At 40.4% G+C, this 17679-nt stretch overlaps 1 protein-coding gene across 2 annotated transcripts in view; it reads left to right on the top strand.

Moving 5' to 3' along the window:
• The first annotated feature begins 867 nt into the window (after positions 1 to 867).
• LOC146174175 (receptor-type tyrosine-protein phosphatase H-like) overlaps positions 868 to 17679 on the top strand; it is a 35953-nt gene continuing 19141 nt past the window's right edge. For both annotated transcript variants that reach the window (XM_084584282.1, XM_084584281.1), the window contains exons 1-5: positions 868 to 1503; positions 4065 to 4086; positions 6887 to 7210; positions 9005 to 9316; positions 16603 to 16911. In XM_084584282.1, the coding sequence (XP_084440408.1) occupies positions 1294 to 1503; positions 4065 to 4086; positions 6887 to 7210; positions 9005 to 9316; positions 16603 to 16911 (1177 nt within the window). In that variant the 5' untranslated portion in view covers positions 868 to 1293. The remainder of the gene's footprint in view (positions 1504 to 4064; positions 4087 to 6886; positions 7211 to 9004; positions 9317 to 16602; positions 16912 to 17679) is intronic.

The following is a 17679-nucleotide window of genomic DNA, read 5'->3' as shown; positions in this document are numbered from 1 at the left end:
ACAAGTATTCGTCTCCATCGAGTTGCTTAGTTTGTTGTGGGCGCAAGTCTGCCCTGTGAAGAGATCCTTCCATTGAAATTCAAGTGTTCTCTATTGTGGGAAAGCCTTGTCACTAATACGTCACAACATAAATAAAAGCAGAAAGCAGGCATCGGGTGGCTTTTAAAAACACTACGCCAGGAGAGCTGAGCCAATCATGCTGAATGTACACCAAGAGACACTTGTTTGACGGGATAGCAGCTTAAATATTTGCATTTAAAAAGAGTGCGCTTAGGAAGAATTATACTGGGCATAAAAGGATCTCTTATTTAAAATTTACGTTTTAGAGCAACAGTTTATTGAACTTGTTAGGGTTTATTTTTAGGACACATAAAGAAAATTATTACTCTATAGCCGTTATATTTTCTTCGCAAATAAGCAAGCGTCCACCGAGTTTGAGTGCTATACTATTTTTAAATGAGAAGAAAAAAAACCATAAATGCTTTTAGTGCCAGAATCATGCTCTTATTTTTTTATTTTTATGTAACAAGGTTGTTTACAACTTCCAAATAAGCAACATCATTTATTGTGTTGCTGCGTATTCAGTTCAAAACCGGAATCAATTACTAGGCCATACATAAGCCACTCGGCCCATTCACGCCTGTACATTATCATGGCGCGCGTTTCGTAAGATTTTGTGCGATATTTTCTTTTCACACTTTACTTCCTTCATGTGAGGTGGCGAAATCGCGCAAATGTTGCAACAAGAGCGCGTATTTCCTTCCTTACTTATCTCCGCAATACACTCCATTTCACTTTGCCTTATTATAGCTGCATACGCAAGCTTCCTGCACACTCACTATTTAAAACGCGAGAAAGTGGAACGGAACAGTTCCTCGACAAACAACAGCCAACCAAGCAAGCAAGCTCTTTTAGCGTCTGAAATCCAGATTGTGCTTAACCGTTGATCAGTCACAGAAGGAATCTCATACTTTCTAGTTCAGGGTTAAATAATATAGGGCTCTCCTATCATAGAAGAAATTGTGACAGTATATAATTTATTTATCCTGTCCGTTCCGTACAAAAGCAAGACAGTAAGCATTAGGATTTAACTATTGCTATCGCCTGCTTCGTATCCTGATTACGCATAAACCATTCAATGCGGTTTTCAAGGGCCTAATATGAAGCTACCCAATCCTTGCCGAAAGTAAACAAAGCCGCAGCTAAAGCAATAAGAGCGTCGATATCAAGTAGTAGGCATTTCATGTTAACAAAAGAGACAGCAAGATATATTTGAGCAGTCTATATCACGGAATGGCAAACGCCGAATATCTCTCTTCTGAAGACTCAGTGCGGTTTGTTGGAGAAGGTCATGCAACATCACTCAATACCCAGCAGTGGATGTCCCAGGAAAGACGGGGCAGGTGCTGCAAGCAAAGACTGGTGTTCACTCTACTGTTTTCACTACTTCTAATCCTATTATTACCTACCGTGGTGTTCATCTTTCTACGTAACAATGAAGAGGTAAGCTTACATTTTTTTTTCCATTTTGCTTTGAGGGATTGCTTTCAGATATTTTAAATTGCGTGTTTGTGCAGTGAATGAATAAGGAAATGAAAAGAAATTCTATTCAAGCGCTTAACGTGAATGACGAAATATGTTTTTGTTGCTTTTGACAAAATCTGGTCAGCAACGAAGGCAAGACGAAACACGTTAAGTTATTCTTATTATATTTGGCTGGCAAATCAGGTAATGTATTATGTGTAGATGACAAGTGTACTAATGCGAGTCATAGTCTGTTATTCGTGGAAATAATCATAATCTAGGAATGGCATAGGAGACAGCTAGGGCACAAAGCCCAACTCATATTCTTCAGGTAACTATCCCTATTTATTTCACACAACCTAAATATGAAGTTCCTCGACGAGCACTGGAGAGAGCTATTCTAGCTCACCACTTAGGCTATTATCGCTCTTTCTGAAGGTCCATTAAATTAATAACTTTGCTATGAAAGATGGTGTCGTTCGTTTTTGAACATATGATCTGGAAAATACAAATAAGTATGAAAAGGAAAATTATGTATAACGTTCCCATTACATTCTGGTTACTATTGCTAAATATTAGAGTTTACATTAGTTTTTGTTGTTTTTCAGCCGCTAATATTACTAAGAACGCTTTTTGCCCTATGCATTTTGAAATATTTATAGACAGGTGGCATTACGTCACTACAAAAGCTGCGTAAGGTGGGTGGGTACTAAACATGACAGGTGCTCTTGGCAGGTGGCATAGCATGGCACGGTCTGATGGGTGGCTTCTGCAACATCACAAACTATATGTAAAATGTGATTTGTGTGCCACTGCCAAGTCTAGGCTCTCCAGTGAGATATGAGGGTGAGATCAAAATACAGCCATCAAAACCTTTGGACTCAGATTTGGGCTTCTGCCCCCAGGCCACGGAGGCACGTTTGTGTGCCGTTTGTTTGACGGTAGACCTAATATCAGTGTCACTAATTACAATCTGAGCAGAACATATCACGGTCCTCTTTACGAGCGTCTCTCTCGCAGGTTTTAGTTAGCAACTCACATAGTGAGTCACTGATTACAATTTCGCAAACATCTTCAATGGCCATATTTTACACTGTTTTAAAATTAAAAGTAGTATTCTTCCGTGACAAAGTGAATACGCGCTCGATTGCGAAATATTTGGCTATGGGTTCATTGCTGACACTGCAAAGGTTCATGGGTTACCGTCAGGTGCATGCGTACTGCGCTACCACTAGAGGACTGAACGCTGCAGGGGTAGCAGCACAGGAAACAAGCTTTGAATAGCGTACAGTATATACAGACAAACAGACATGCATGCTGTATTTTTTCATTCAAACTTCTCTGCATCGGCACCTCGAACCACTTTTTCCAGATAACAGTATTGCGGACTAAGAAGACAACCAGATTCAATTCTCAATAACGACTAGCTGGTCAACTTTTAGCGTTGGACTAGATTGGAATATCTGATTTGTATATAGTTGAATACAGATCTGCACGTTTCGAGTAAATAACATATCTGATTTTCCCATTTGGACTTCTGAAACGGACGAGATCTACGTGGTTTTATACCCCTACTTAACCAGTCCGTTTAAATTTAGTTCATAATTTGAAATAATGTCTGCCTTGAGGTCCCATCCGCATATGATCTGTCCGGTTTGACAATTTGACGCGGCGGTGGAGCTTGTTTGGTATTCGAGATATATGTCAACCTCTAGATGAAATTGATACTAAATCGAATGCTCTCAGTAAAAATCCGTTAGTTGCACGGGCAGAGGCTCTTTATTTTTCTTTACTTTTTCATGTCTCAGTATAGAATATATGTCTTAATTAGAACGAGAACTGGCGTATTCAGCATGGTATGGCTGGTGACGATACATTAGTGGTGCGGGCGGAGCCTGACGTTGGTCTCCATCTTACGTACTGCCTTAATTAGGAACCAGCGATGCATAGTGGTGCGGGCGGAGTCTATCTTTGGACTCCATCTTATATTCTGTAAAAATTAGTAGTCGGCCCTCGGACGCCATCCTAATTCATGTCTTAACGACTTTTCGACAGTGTTTGTCTTGATCGGAAACACCATTTGCGTTGGTCAGTAATATCTTTTAAATAGCAGTCTGCTCCTACGAGCTATTTTTATATTTCCATGTTGGGTACATACTTACAGAGAACATGTTACACAAGGAATGGATGTCGTTCGACGAATGGTTCGCTTCATATGATTGATCTTTAGGAAGTCGGGAGCATAACCTTAATGTGTAGGCAAATGTTTGATTAGAGTTGTCAGAAAATACTCCACACTTGATATCACCTGGCACTACTCTTTGAAACTAAATTGAGTCAGTTTTCTGTTAGGCTATTCTTGAACGGACTGGTAAATTTTTGCATAGAAGCATGCGCAACACCATTCATTCAATGATCGGCGCTAGGCTGCGATATGTATTTTGTTCAACATAATTAAATGTGCTGTTCTCAAACATCTTCGCAGTTTAGAAAAATATATGCCTTTGTTATCATTTATCAGTCTTTTTTTTCTTTTTTAGGGATATGCTACTTCAAGTGATGGTAAGTTCTCGCAATATATTTACTTCGCAAGCTCTTTTACTGCCTACCATGCCTTCAGTCCCAGAAGAATCCACTGTTGGCCTAGTTGGTACATGATAAAAGTAGATACATGCGCAAAATAAACAGGACTAAGCAAAGAAATTAACGGAATATACGCGCCTTGTCCTTGTTTAGTTCTTTCATCATGTTCATATTGCGCCCTGTATCTAAACCCTAAATCAAATTTGGGAAACAGCGTTAGTAAATAGGCCAAAGTAACGAGAACAGGCATCTGCTATTTAGCATAGATGGGCTGTTGCCCGACGTCCACTTCAGTTCAGTGTAGTCTCGACACGGTCTTTGTTATGAATGTAGTACAATCAAAGGCATCAGTAATACTTTGTTCGTGCATAGACCTTAAAGAAGCAGAAGAGCGGGAATTACTTGTACAAGTGCAGTAGAAATAGGTGTCGGTTTGTATTAATAGCCGCAATAGTGCTACATGGAATCAGCATTATCATAGAGATCGATGACCTCACAGGTCAGTAGGGGAATCTCACGCGACGCTCAATTTGCACTAGTAATCGTCTTCCGCGATGTCACTCAGATGAGGTTTGAGTAACTTAGACAGTGAAGTAGTCATGAAATATCTAGGAGCCAATAGCCACAGTTCAATTGCCTTTTAGATATATCGTAATGCGTCTTCTTGTCCGGCCATCAGATGCGAATAATTCTTTCTTTTGTTTCCTTCATGATATACAGTTTGCGAGACATAGTTGGCTCTATTTCACAAATTAAGCTAGGTTTGTAGAAAAAGGTATCTCTGAAACAAAGGCATATCAGATATTGATCAATCAGAGGACTACACGATTGTTTTTTTTAACGTTGTAAATTTTTATACGTGGCTACATATATCATGCGGTAAAGTGTGAACAAAATGTTCTCCCGCAACTTGCTTGCCTCTATATTCTCGTTAGCAAAACCCTGGCTTCTCGCAAAAAATTGAGGCTTAACCCGTTGCCGTATCATGTAAAAACCTGGTGCTTACTTTTGCAACTTAAACGCGTTTTTGCTATTATGTAGCTATAAAAGAAAGACGAAGGCTGATATCTTTCACGTTTTCGCTAAAATAATATTTAGCATGTATTGATCTTGAAATATTTTAGCTGAAACAATTCCTAAACAAGATAGTCTGAATAAGAAGAGTGAATGTCTCCTGCCAATCAATTCATGTTTGTAGGTATGGCACAGAAAAGGAAAATATGCTCATGTCCCTTAATGTAACTTTCAACAGTAATGAAAAAAAAAGAAAGCTATACGTACTGCACCTCTTTTCTCATGCATTGCTCTTTTATTTATGTATAAATAACCAAGGGGCACACAAAAGCTGTTGAGAACGTTTTTAGATGCTAATATTTGTAACGATGGAGATGCAAAGAGTTCATTGCCCTTTACTTTTCTACTATTGCTAGCAGGTTTTGAATAATATGCTGAAGAGGCGAGTATCTGAAACTGCCGCAATGAAATATATCTAGAAAATTTTCTCTGGAAAGAAACCTAATTCACTTATTTCCAAGGCTGGTATTTTTGCAGCCCACCTCACAGCAACTCGCGAATTTTTATACAGGTAATTGCAACGAGCAGCAGCAACTCATCTTCTACATATCATCGCGATAAATCATAGACATCTGGACCTTTTTTTAAATACTCCTGCTAAAATGACTGACCGTAAAAAATTCAATTCGCCTGATTTGCTCGCTGGATACCTTATATAGCAGCAGAAAGAACTCAATGACTATATCACACACCTTACACTGATTAAGGTGCCATCTAGACTCGGCAAAATATGCTGCTTCTGACTCCTAAAGAAAATTTAACTGTGTCTCAAAGCTAAAAGAGAGCCAAGAAAGGATTAACGTTATGCGAAGCAGGAAAATGCCGGTCATATTGTGATAAGAAGCGAAGAAACCTTTCTGGGCGCCTTGATATTGCTTATGCCCTTCAAATGAAATATTAGACAAAAAAGAATCATTTTTTTTTTCCGAAATTAAGAATTTTTACTGAGTAGAATACTAGTTGCGTCCCATAGATATCTCGCATTATTAGAGTTTGCTGCTGCTCTTTTAAAGCTTGAAAGGTGGACATTCAGGACATAAAATTTTGGATAAAAAGCATTGTTGGGCGCTTAAGGTTGCAAGTTACGGCCTTAATCCACATAATGTGGGTGGTTAGATGAGCGGAATAAATTACAGATGCTCCTTTCTCTTTTGCTTGACGTTGTCGTGCCTCACACGAACAAAGAATCATTGCGTAGAATTTCATGTGTTTGCCTTTCACTATAGTTTCAGTTCGGTTTTGCAACCATTGCGATAAGATTATGTAGCAGATGAACGTAAGCGAGCATCAAACTAAGTTTGAAATAATGTTCCTGTAAGCTTGAGAGGTCTTGCTTAAACCTGTATGCTCTAATAAAAAAACAAACAAACATTACAGCATATTATTGTTTTATATGGGCTCTTAGGCTGTTCGGAGAAAACTTTATCTTGATGCAGTCTTCTCCGTGCTCGGCAATGCTTCCTGAACGTAGAGTAATTTGAATTTAAATTAATGATACTAGAAATTTGCATACAAATTCGTGGCATAGCACTTCCTCAAAATTAAACATCATAAATTCATTTTACCTGTTTTAGGTTGTAGATTTTGAAAATGCTATAAATTTTCGCAGTTTTGAAAGACTGAAATGAATACATTTCATCTCTTAAGTCTCTTCCTTCTACAAAGTGATAATTATTCTTTAAGATATAATAAACTTTTAATGCAGCCCTACCCGATGTGACCAATGTCAAGGTTGCTGACGTCGGTGTAGGTTTCTTCACTGCTACCTGGGACCGACCTGACGGCACATTCGACTACTACTGGTTAAATATCACCGGTGGCAGTGATGGAGAAAATATATTAGCTCAATCTCAAGCCAAAGGCTCCTGCTCCAGTGGAAAAATCCTTCATTCAAGCCAAACTCGAGTCACTTGCGACCACCTCCAGCCGTGCACCAAGGTCAGCTTCATGTTGAGAACTCACCGCAATGGTCCAGTTGAGCGCACTTCTGACGGTGCCATGCTTCAGGACATCTTCATCCCAGGGAACGGTAAATATGTAACTAGAAGCTGGCGAGTGTATTTTTCTGCATAGTATAGGATTTTCAATAAGGAAGGTAAAAATATGCGCGAATAAATGCATACGAATACATAGGCAAATATGTTTTTATAGATTTGATGATTTTGTTGAGCTATAATTTTACAATTTTCATAGTGTAGCAGAGAAATATTGATGCCTTAGCAAGTGCAGCAAGGCCATAATTGGATGAAATCTCTGGTGTCTGATCGCGGCGAGAAAACAGCATTTGCCTTTGTATTGTAACTGTTTCGACTTGCAATTTAGTTAGGACATATTTTCCAGCTACAATTATTGACTGCTCTTGCAGGTACTTCAGATATTTTCAACTATTACGTTTATTCCGACCCAAAGATTTGTCAGGGCTCTGCTTATCCTTTAAACTAAGATACAAACACGCCATGCATAAAGCTCCATATCCAATCATTTCTAAAACACTGGATCAAAGCACGTATACGCTTTTGGCAAAGCTACAAAATGATTACATGACTGCGTATAAAGCTTTAATATTCAATTTCTCTACAATGCTAGAATAAATCGCGCGCCGTGTCTTGAGGCTTGTATTGCAGTGCTTTTACATACGCCAAATTGTTCATGATCATATACTGACCCCCCCCCCCCCCCTTCTTGTTTTTCCTGCATTGAAACAAACTTAGTTCTCAAAATGGTATTACTGAATTTCGATTTGGCAGGATAAAGAAATAAAAATAAACTGCAGATCTTTGCTGCTCTACAGCAGCTGCGATAGTATACATACAAATATGTCATGCATATATGTACGCAAATTATGTTCATAAATGCGCCAGACTCTAAAAGCTGGTTTAGTGTTCTCTGCTTATCTACTAGGTTAATCGCCAGGTAACGGCTATTTTTTTCGCTAACTGCAGTATGAGCGCTAGGGTAGTGTGTTGCAGGCCAGACTGGCAGCAGTTGTCATTTTTAATAATGTAAGTTATTTTCGTGCCCAAATTTGAGTCGCTTGCTCGTGACTCATTGTTTTAAGTACACTCTCTTGACAGACATTTGCCATATACCAGACCAATCGTTTATATTGCCTCGGTTTTGAAGATAATAAAAAATATTATAAATTGGTTTGCAAATATATAGCACTAAATTTTTAACTGTTTATTACGGTCGTTTGTATTTACGCGGCTAAATTATGGGCACATTACCGCACATGTAATGCATGGATGCGCGAAACAAACCCAAGAGGGGCACTCTCAAACTGTAGCAGAATTCACGTACAGCAACAGAAATTTTATTGCAAGTGTTATTCCTGATGCATTTATCCTGAAATATATTTTTAAAATTTTCTTTGAATTAGAAATGCAAATGCGAAGTAGACTTTTAGGTAAACTAATCAGCTTTTTTGTACCATGCAGTACCAAGCAGTGAAATTCACAGTCCAAGAGGAAATTGTATGTTGGATATATTAGAAGAGAAATATGAGAGCCCCCGCAGAATTGATACCTTTGCAGAAAGTCCGTGGGCAAGCTGGAGCATTGCTCTGCAGATGTTCAACCCGCAGCTACCCTGCCTATTTGCTGGAAATTGAGATACAAATGTCAATTATGCCTTGCATTTATTCTAAACACAACGGTATGCGTAATCGCTTCAGATGTCGTCTCCACATCTTACATTATCGCAGCTCATTTACAGAGGCATACTTTTTTTGTTCGGGCTTCCAAGGAGAATGAGGAGTTACTGGAGTATCAGGTGCGCACAAGCATCCAGATTTCTAATGATATTCCTCGTGTTTGCCATTTAGGATTGGATTCACCTTACAACATATCGCTAGTCGGAGAGTCCCCTCTGCTCAGCCGACTACTCTGGAGTGGACCACGAAAATGGTCTGGTATTCTTGGCACTTATGAGGTGAGGGTCTGCGACACCTTCGACAAGTGCAACGGAGCAGCAGAAGACATCACGTGTACTGACTATACAACCCCGGAAACATGGCTCAAGTTCGACAGCACTATCGACACGGTCTACTGTGTGCTGATAACGGCGACATCCGTGTGCGGAAATTTTGTCGTGAAAAGCCCATCAGCGGCCGCAGAAGTTCGAACGCCTGCATTCCGTGAGTTTTCGTCAATTCCGTTCAAAATATGTTAGACATTTGACAACCTGACACTGTTGAGGAGCGGTAAATCAACATTGTTTTACTATCCCACCTAGGTGAATGTTGTCTTTCGTAAATGAAAATTTACCAAACAACATCCTACATTTTCAAGGTTAAAATATTTTTCCCCATGAGACAAATATTTACTTCTATTGCACGTTGGTTTGAAGTGAGCAGAAAATAGCAGGTGGGGTGGAGCATATTATCATCACCATCGGCCGCACTCTACCCTCTGTGTGTAGGAGGCCACTCCCATATTCTTTAATATTAAAGCGGCCATGTGTAAGCTGCATCTACTAAACGCTGCAGTTTTCTTAACCTCATCCACTCGCATAACATTCTGCCGCCACCTGCCATGCTTTTGTATTCTTTGAATCAACTTTGTCTCCATTAACGGCAATTGGTTGCCCTCTCGTCGCTTTGCACTACTTTCCCGCGCCTAGTCCATCTTCTCGATTTCCACGCAGATATATTTTTCAATCATTAACTTGCGTTAACTGCCTGTCCCGCTCTCCAGACTCACTAGGTTTGAAAGTTAGACCAAACATTTTCTGTTTGGTAGCATTACGTTCCTGCTTAATTTAATTCGAACCCTTCTGTTTGGCCTCCACATTTAGGCCCCATAGGTGAGTATAGGTAACAAACTCTTACACACACTTCCTCTTGGGCGGTGCCGGTAACCTGTCGTGATCAGCAACTACGTGCCAAATGAACTTCATTGGAATTATATTCACCTAGCCATTTCCCTTTCGTGGCCAGGATTTACAGTCACTCACTACATAGTCTAAATAACTATGTTTTCCTACCACTTCCATGGCTTCGCTACTTATTATAAACTCCGTATTCTTTCCGAGGCTGTGGAAAAATATTTTAGGGTTCTGCATATTAATCTTAGGTCTACATTTTTGCTTCCTCTGTCTAGGTGATCAATTCTACTTCGATTGTCGTCCTCTGAGTTATCGACAAACTCACTGTCATCACCGAGCAGCAGCTACTGAGGCATTCTGTAGCAGCTTTATCCCTAGCTGCTTCCATTACAAGTCTGAATCCTTCTTCTATGCAAGCTGACAATAGCACAGGGCAGATGGTGTCTCACAGCCTAAGACTAGTCTTTATGGAAAATTTATTACTTACTTTATTGAGAACTGCAGCTGCTGTACAGGCACCGTAAATATATTTTGGCACTTTCAAAAACGGCTTACTTACACCCCACTTTCCCAATGCGTACCAAACTGCGGAGATTTTGTCTGAACATTGAATGAATTACTGGATGACATCTATAGTAGCTAGCACTCTTAGAATTTATTTACCTCCTGGTTGATAGGGCTGATACGACAGATGGCACAGTGCCCTTTATGAAATCTTGCTTGTCCCTTAATTGACTGGAGTCTCAAGTTGTTTGGAATCTATTACCGATTATAACGTGTACCAAAAGATTGTTAGCAGAATATTAGTTGAATGTTTGAACATCCCATGTTAATCATTTCATATAATCTTTGAGTTCTTTAAGGGTTCGGGTATCGTCAAAGTCAACAGGCATTGCGTACAATGGCTGGTCAGGTTTTCTTGTATAATATACCCACCATCTTTGAACACGTCGTTAGTAACCGGATCCTCAGAGTTTGCTTTCCGCCTTTTTCATGGCTGCTAAAGTTTTATTTTTCTCCTCATTCGCCACTGGCGGAACGTCTGTTTGCTGTTTACTACTGTCAATCTCAATATCTTCCTGATAACTTTGTCTACTGCATAGTTCAGTATAAAACACCTCAGCCACGTTGAATATTATGTCCATATCAATAACAATCTAGCCCGCTTGGTCCCTTAGCGCATAAATCACAATTTCGTTTGTGCCTAAATTCCTCTTTACCGCTATCTGACTCCCACCGTTTTTCTGCCTATTAAACTTTCTGATGTCAGAAATTTTGGCTCTATTGATACGTTTTGTAGTTCTGCCAATTGAGACTGGTCTTTTGGGCTGGATGCTTTCATATTTCAATGCTTCTTAATGAAACCTTTCGTCGGTTTAGAGAATTTAACTGCATACGTTCTAACAACCCGGCCTCCGGCTTCTACCACGTACGAAATAATGATATATCTGATGCTACCGTTAACACCGTCAACATTAAGGCCCTCTTCCTTGCTTAAAGGTGCGCATCTATTCTGTAGCCACATCTCCAATTCGAACTTCCCTCTTCTCCAGAATTAAGTGATGGATTTATTCCTTAATGTATTTTCGCTCCCTCTTCACATCTAGACAACTCCAACACCTTACCAAACTGTATTCTCTATTTCGCACCTTGCCGGTCACCTCTACATCCTGCACAATGAAGTTAATTTCATTTTTATTTTCCCCGTTAGGGCTTTTCCATGTCTAGTTCTGGCTTTTCTGTTTCCTAAAAAATGTATTCAATATTATTAAGTTATTTTATTTTTGGAACTAAACTTATAACTTCCCCTCCTGTCTCTAAAGCCAGCGTCACATTTACCCACTGGCTGCTATCTAGTTTGCTTTTTCCTAACTTAATTCTTCATTTCAATTTCACATCTTCATAGAAGCTATCGACGGAGTGTTCATTATCACTCAATGTCGGACGTAGCCCTGTACAACCTTCAGTGTAGACCGCTTATTAAGTTAAATGCATTGTGTGCACCTTCTCAATATTGCTATGCAATTCGTCCACGTTACCAGCAATATTCTTATTTTTAACAAAGACTACTCCTACTTCTCGTCTGTCCTGCAAACCACGACACACTGCATATCCGCCTTTAAGTGCAATATGTGCTTTGTTTCGCTTCGTAACGCCATGATATAGGCCACATGATATCCCGTTTCATGCACGATAAATCCTCGACAAGCACTGATAACTAGGCTCACTAGCCAGGATTCTTCAGTGAAATGTTGCCAGACTCAGCTTGCAATGGCGACTTGGCAGGAGGCAGTGACCCAGCACATTGGCTTTGTCACGATGGGGACTGACAGCAGGGTATTTATTGGAGTATTCATGTGAGGTTGACGGCATGCACTACACCAAGATGGTCATCCTGAGCTGTTCACCCACATCTGGTCCCAACCCAAACGTTTTGTTGTTGCGAAAGCAACACTCCGGCATCCAAAGCAAGACCGATGGTGGCAGCAGCTACAGCGTGAGAGGCGTACCTATGGTCTTCTCATAAAATATCAGCCTGCTATGACATTTCAATTCACGTTACCCCTATGCCACGGGCAGGAGCTGCCACCTTGTGTCGCTCCTTTCATATGGGAGGGTGATATCAGAGTCGGCCTGCAGAACCACTTGAAGTATTGTTACCTGCACAAATCACAAGCTCGTCCATACAGCTTGGTACAAGCCCAACATTAAATGTGGGCTGGTAGCTTACGCTCTCGCGTCATAACCTTAAACCCCAACAATGTAGTACCTTACATTTATAGGGCGTGATAGGGAAATAATATAGCGGGAAAAAGAAGCTTCCGCCGTTGCTTTCACAATTCAACTAGGGTTAACCAGAGCTAAACCAAGACTAATATTTTAGGCCATTTTATCGCCACGCGAATCGTTAGAATCCGGCGGAGAATTGTGCTGCACCGGCATTCGAACCATGGTCCTCTTCCACGCAAGGCGGAAGTTCCATCTTCTATTTCTCTGTGATGATGGTATGCCATCACGATGAGCGACGCGGCAATGAGATTAACAAGGTCGTTAACAGAAGGCAGCACATAAAGAAATGGTTTTCAAAATGAAATATAAAACTGTAGGCACGCTGCAGAAAAACGGCAGGTCAATGATTGCTCTAGCAACAAAAAACAGACTTGCCCACAAAATACCGAAATTCGTCCACTGCGACAAATGCGAAAAGAAAGGAACGTCCTCAAATCTGCAAAAATGAGAGTTTCATGTGATGTTTATGCCTTACAACATCAACACTGACACCGGCATTTTGCGACCCGGGCCATTACTTCATTGTATTAAAAGATTAGTTCCCGAGCATAGGCAAGACCATTACCATCAAGGCGAAACAGGGTAAAGCTTCAAACAGTAGGGATTGTGCACGAGTCATGATTTGCCTTTATGTTTTTCACTTGTGCAACCGATACCGCCTACTGTCGTCCAAGGACTCGCCCCGTGAAAAAAAAATTGAGAGACACTTCAACTTGGCCTTAAAGGACCGGAGAAGTCGGTATGGCTCCCGTTTGTTTTCTCTTGCCGATCCGCATTGTTCGCGTAAATATGACTTTGCATCTGATTTAATAAGTAATCCTTAAATCTTCCTCTGTTATCGCACAAATGCTCTTTAGCATGAAGTCGTAACCGATAACATATTTGTGCAACGCGATCCGCTATATATATAAAGAATTCCTTTAAAGAAGCATGGATGGATGGATGGAATACAGGAGCATCCCCTTTGAAACGGGGCGGTAGCAATTGCTATCAGGATTATTTTTCTCCCTATATCTTGTATATTGTTTCAGATTGGTTAAATATACCATCGTTCTATTCATTGAATTCTTGTTTCTACATTACTAACATTATGTCACTTTTCTGCTTTTAAGCCACCAACCTTCCAATCGTTTTCTGCTAGCTTTCAGCGCAGGTTCATTCAGTTGGCCACAACTATCTCTAAACCCCAGAGCTTCAAGAAGAGTGACTGCGCCTGCATCGACTTCCGGATGGATACCATTACGTTCAGTATAATATGGTCAATTGTTTCTATGGAGTTATCACAGACAGCACATGCGTCATCTTCATTGTTAAATTTCTTTTTGTAGCTGCGTGTTCTAAGGCACCCTGATCTAGCTTCAAAAAGTAGGGCATTGCCTCTTAAGCTATCAAAGAAAGCTTCCTTCCTTATCTGCCTTTTCAACGTTTGGTATAGTTCCACACTCTGTTTCTTTTCTATTTTTTATTTTTACCTTGTGTGTTTTCCACACGTTGCATAACGTTCTTTATTTCTTCGTTATTTTAGATGTGAATGCGCCACCTAGGGTTCAACTGATTTAACAAATGTTACATTCGATTCAAGTGCGACTGCTTAGTCGAAGCTCCGCCTTGTTCATTTGCTTTGTACGGTTACTGAAGGAATTGTCAAAGCGTTCACGATGTGCGCCCGACCGTGGTGTGAATTTATTTGCAGTTGATATGCAATTGTTCACCTGGTAATAGAATTTCAATATCCATACCACTTCTTAACTATGCTCCTGCGCAGCCAGATGACAGCGCTGCGATAAATGCTCTCTTTCGTCAAGAAAGGATATTTCCATTTAGCCTTCATGCTTGAATAAACACTCCTATGCAAATGCCGCAATTAATTCAAGGCTCGCGATCCCCAACGTCTTCTGTGCAACTGAACGAACCTTGGTTGTGTTTGTGGTGCCGCCGTGCACTATTTATGTATTGAGTCATGCTGCCCGCTTGTTGAATTGAACTTGGCAACGTTTAACGATTGAAATTACATATTGAGGCAAGTTTTATTTGTTATTTTCACCATAACAATGTTTAAATTAATAAATTTTGTAGAGTTTAGTAAGGTTTTGATAGACGCTAATTATATACAATGCTAAAAAGCAATGATATACTATCTCTCACTGCTTTACTGAAGTGACAACAGCTGGGTGAAGGATTTCATATCAATAGGCAAAAGCAAAAGGACTAGGAATTTTTCGTATTTGTAGTCAACCATACATCAATAATTTGATCGTTTCTATCGTTGTTCTTACATTCTATTTAAACATTTAAAACAAACAGTGGGCATGGCTAGAAACAGCGTTATAACTGAGGCATGAGCGCAAAGCTTTGGAATATACATGATGGTGTAAAAATCGGGAATCCGCGCTCACAGTCAGCAACATTGCAAAAGGTAGCATAACCTATTGAATCGCGGTAACCCCATAGACTAACACGGACAGGTTAGTCTTGCTGAAATTCATGATTGAATATCCGTAGCTGTTGTTTCCAATAAGTGAAGTGGTAGACACTGCGCTGCGGTCGCGAAATCGAGTTTTCTATAAGACTCCCATTTGACAAATCATCCCTGAGGTCATATTTGTGCAATTATCACTGAGAATAAAAGGACGCACCTTACACTTTCTCTCCATGTTGAATTTTATTCACAGTTGTATGGTGCTTCTTTATCGGATAATTTTACCTAAATAGTCTGTTGGCATTCATAAACTACTATTCCAAAAGTATGACAGCCATTCCATAAGTAATGGCGCTTGTGCGCCGGCTCGCCTAACCAGGCGGAGAAAACTGTCGTTTATTCGCCGTTTGCTTTTGACCTCAGGCACTGCTTGCGGAAGTAATTTCTCATTTGCATTATCACATTATCAGGTCTCCGATCCAAAGGAATTCTGCGAGGTATCTCGTAGAATGCTGAAATGCATCGACACAGACAAACATCAGTTATCCTCAGTGTCGCTTTATTTTCACGTCCTCGTGTGTTATATAGTATTGATATGTCGCTCTCAATCTCGTGAAGGTGCGGATTAACGATTATAGCATCTATTAAGATCATAACTCGTGCTATGGTCTTTCCAGTTGTGATGTATGGATGCGAGAGTTGGACTGTGAAGAAGGCTGACCGCCGAAGAAATGACGCGTTTGAATTGTGGTGCTGGCGGAGACTATTGAGAGTTCCTTGGACTGCAAGAAGATCAAATCAGTCGATATTGTCGACCATAAACCCTGACTGCTCATTGGAGGGTCAAATTCTAAAGTTAAAGCTCAGCTCCTTTGGTCATCTGATGAGGAGAGAGGAGTCGCTGGAGAAAGATTTGATGTTTGGAAAGGTTGACGGTCACCGGATAAGAGGTAGGCAGCGAACGCGATGGTTAGATGGCATCCTCTAGGCGCTGCAGATGAAGTTATGGGATGTTAGGAAGATAGTGAGAGACCGGAAAGCGTGGCGTGATATGGTCCATAGGATCATGAAGAGTCGGACATGACTGAACGACTGATCTGAACTGAAGATCATTAGCGTATCTCTGCTGGAGAATTGGGCCCCGTAGATCTAAACTTGGGCTTGAAATCTTTCTCCATTCTCGTGAACAGCGGTCGCGTTGGAGAGTGTCCTTAAATATTATTACCAAGCACAATATACTCCTTAATATCCGTGATTCTGGCTGAACAGCAAACGTTCAACAAATGTAAATAATATGTCTAGGTAATCCTGTACCTTCTATGCTTTATACCTACTTTCCACGATCTCCCATTTACTGCCGCAATCTATCATACGCAATATCCTTCCAGGTCCACCTGATGTTAACAACGCTAGAGTGACAGCTGTGTGGAGTGACTCCTTCACTCTGACATGGGAACGACCTATAGGCAGTTTTGATTACTACTGGATTCATGCCACGGAAGTCGACGGCTCTCCACTCGGCCGCATCAGTTCTTGCTCCAGCCGCACATTCCTTCCTCCACAGAGTACTCATCTAAGCTGCGACAATATGAAGGGCTGCCACTACTATAATGTGACAATTTACACTATTGACAACGGCCCACCTGAACGCATTTCTCCTGGAGTGACCATGTGGGGGATACTTATTCCAGGAAAAGGTAAGAGACATAGCTATGCCAAATATTTTGTTTCCAGTAGATGGGTAGATTTTTATCCTATACTTAAACAATAGGATCGCAAGATCTGTATTCGTGCGTGTGCCAGCCACGGGGTATTATCAAGGTTCGCGATCACTGAAAAATATCCCAGTGCTAACTTTGATACAATTAAGATAGGTTTCCATTTATGTCGAGACAAAAGCCATATTCATATTCATAGTTTAAGTAGTTTTAAAAACAAATTATAAAATTTATTTTGTACGGAACTAGGTATGACGAAAATGTTATTGCCTAGAGACCGCAGTAGGAACATTTCAGTTACCTGCATTGTCTACATGCAATAACCGCTGACCATTCAGCAGTCACTTGTTCAACTCAAATTGTCCACTGTTTCCCGTGGAGCAAGCATATTTCCATTGCTGCTGTGATTCAAAAATGCATGGAATCGTACATACACTACCTGATTTTCTGGACCTCAGCATATACTGATGTGTCACCTTCTCGCATCAAATAAAACGTAAACAACAAGAACTTATTTTCTTTTAATTTAAATCAACCTTCAGAATGCGTGGAAGTGCGGTCCAAAAACATTGATACTGATGGCCTTCACAAGCCTAAGGAATCCAGAATGCTATTCATAAAATTTGAAATCGTTTATGCAGTGCTCCGGCCAGCTGAATGAAAGCAATGAACAGAACAAGATTGTTCATTTTCAGCGATAATGTTTGGTTTAAGCGCCATGCAATAAATTTTGATGACTGGGCAAGC

This window comes from Amblyomma maculatum, chromosome 11 (genome assembly GCF_055883805.1).
Source record: "Amblyomma maculatum isolate TAMU_Amacu chromosome 11, ASM5588380v1, whole genome shotgun sequence".
NCBI classification, from domain to species: domain Eukaryota; kingdom Metazoa; phylum Arthropoda; class Arachnida; order Ixodida; family Ixodidae; genus Amblyomma; species Amblyomma maculatum.
The sequence above is the reverse complement of the archived record's forward strand: the minus strand, read 5'-3'. Positions and strand labels throughout refer to the sequence as shown.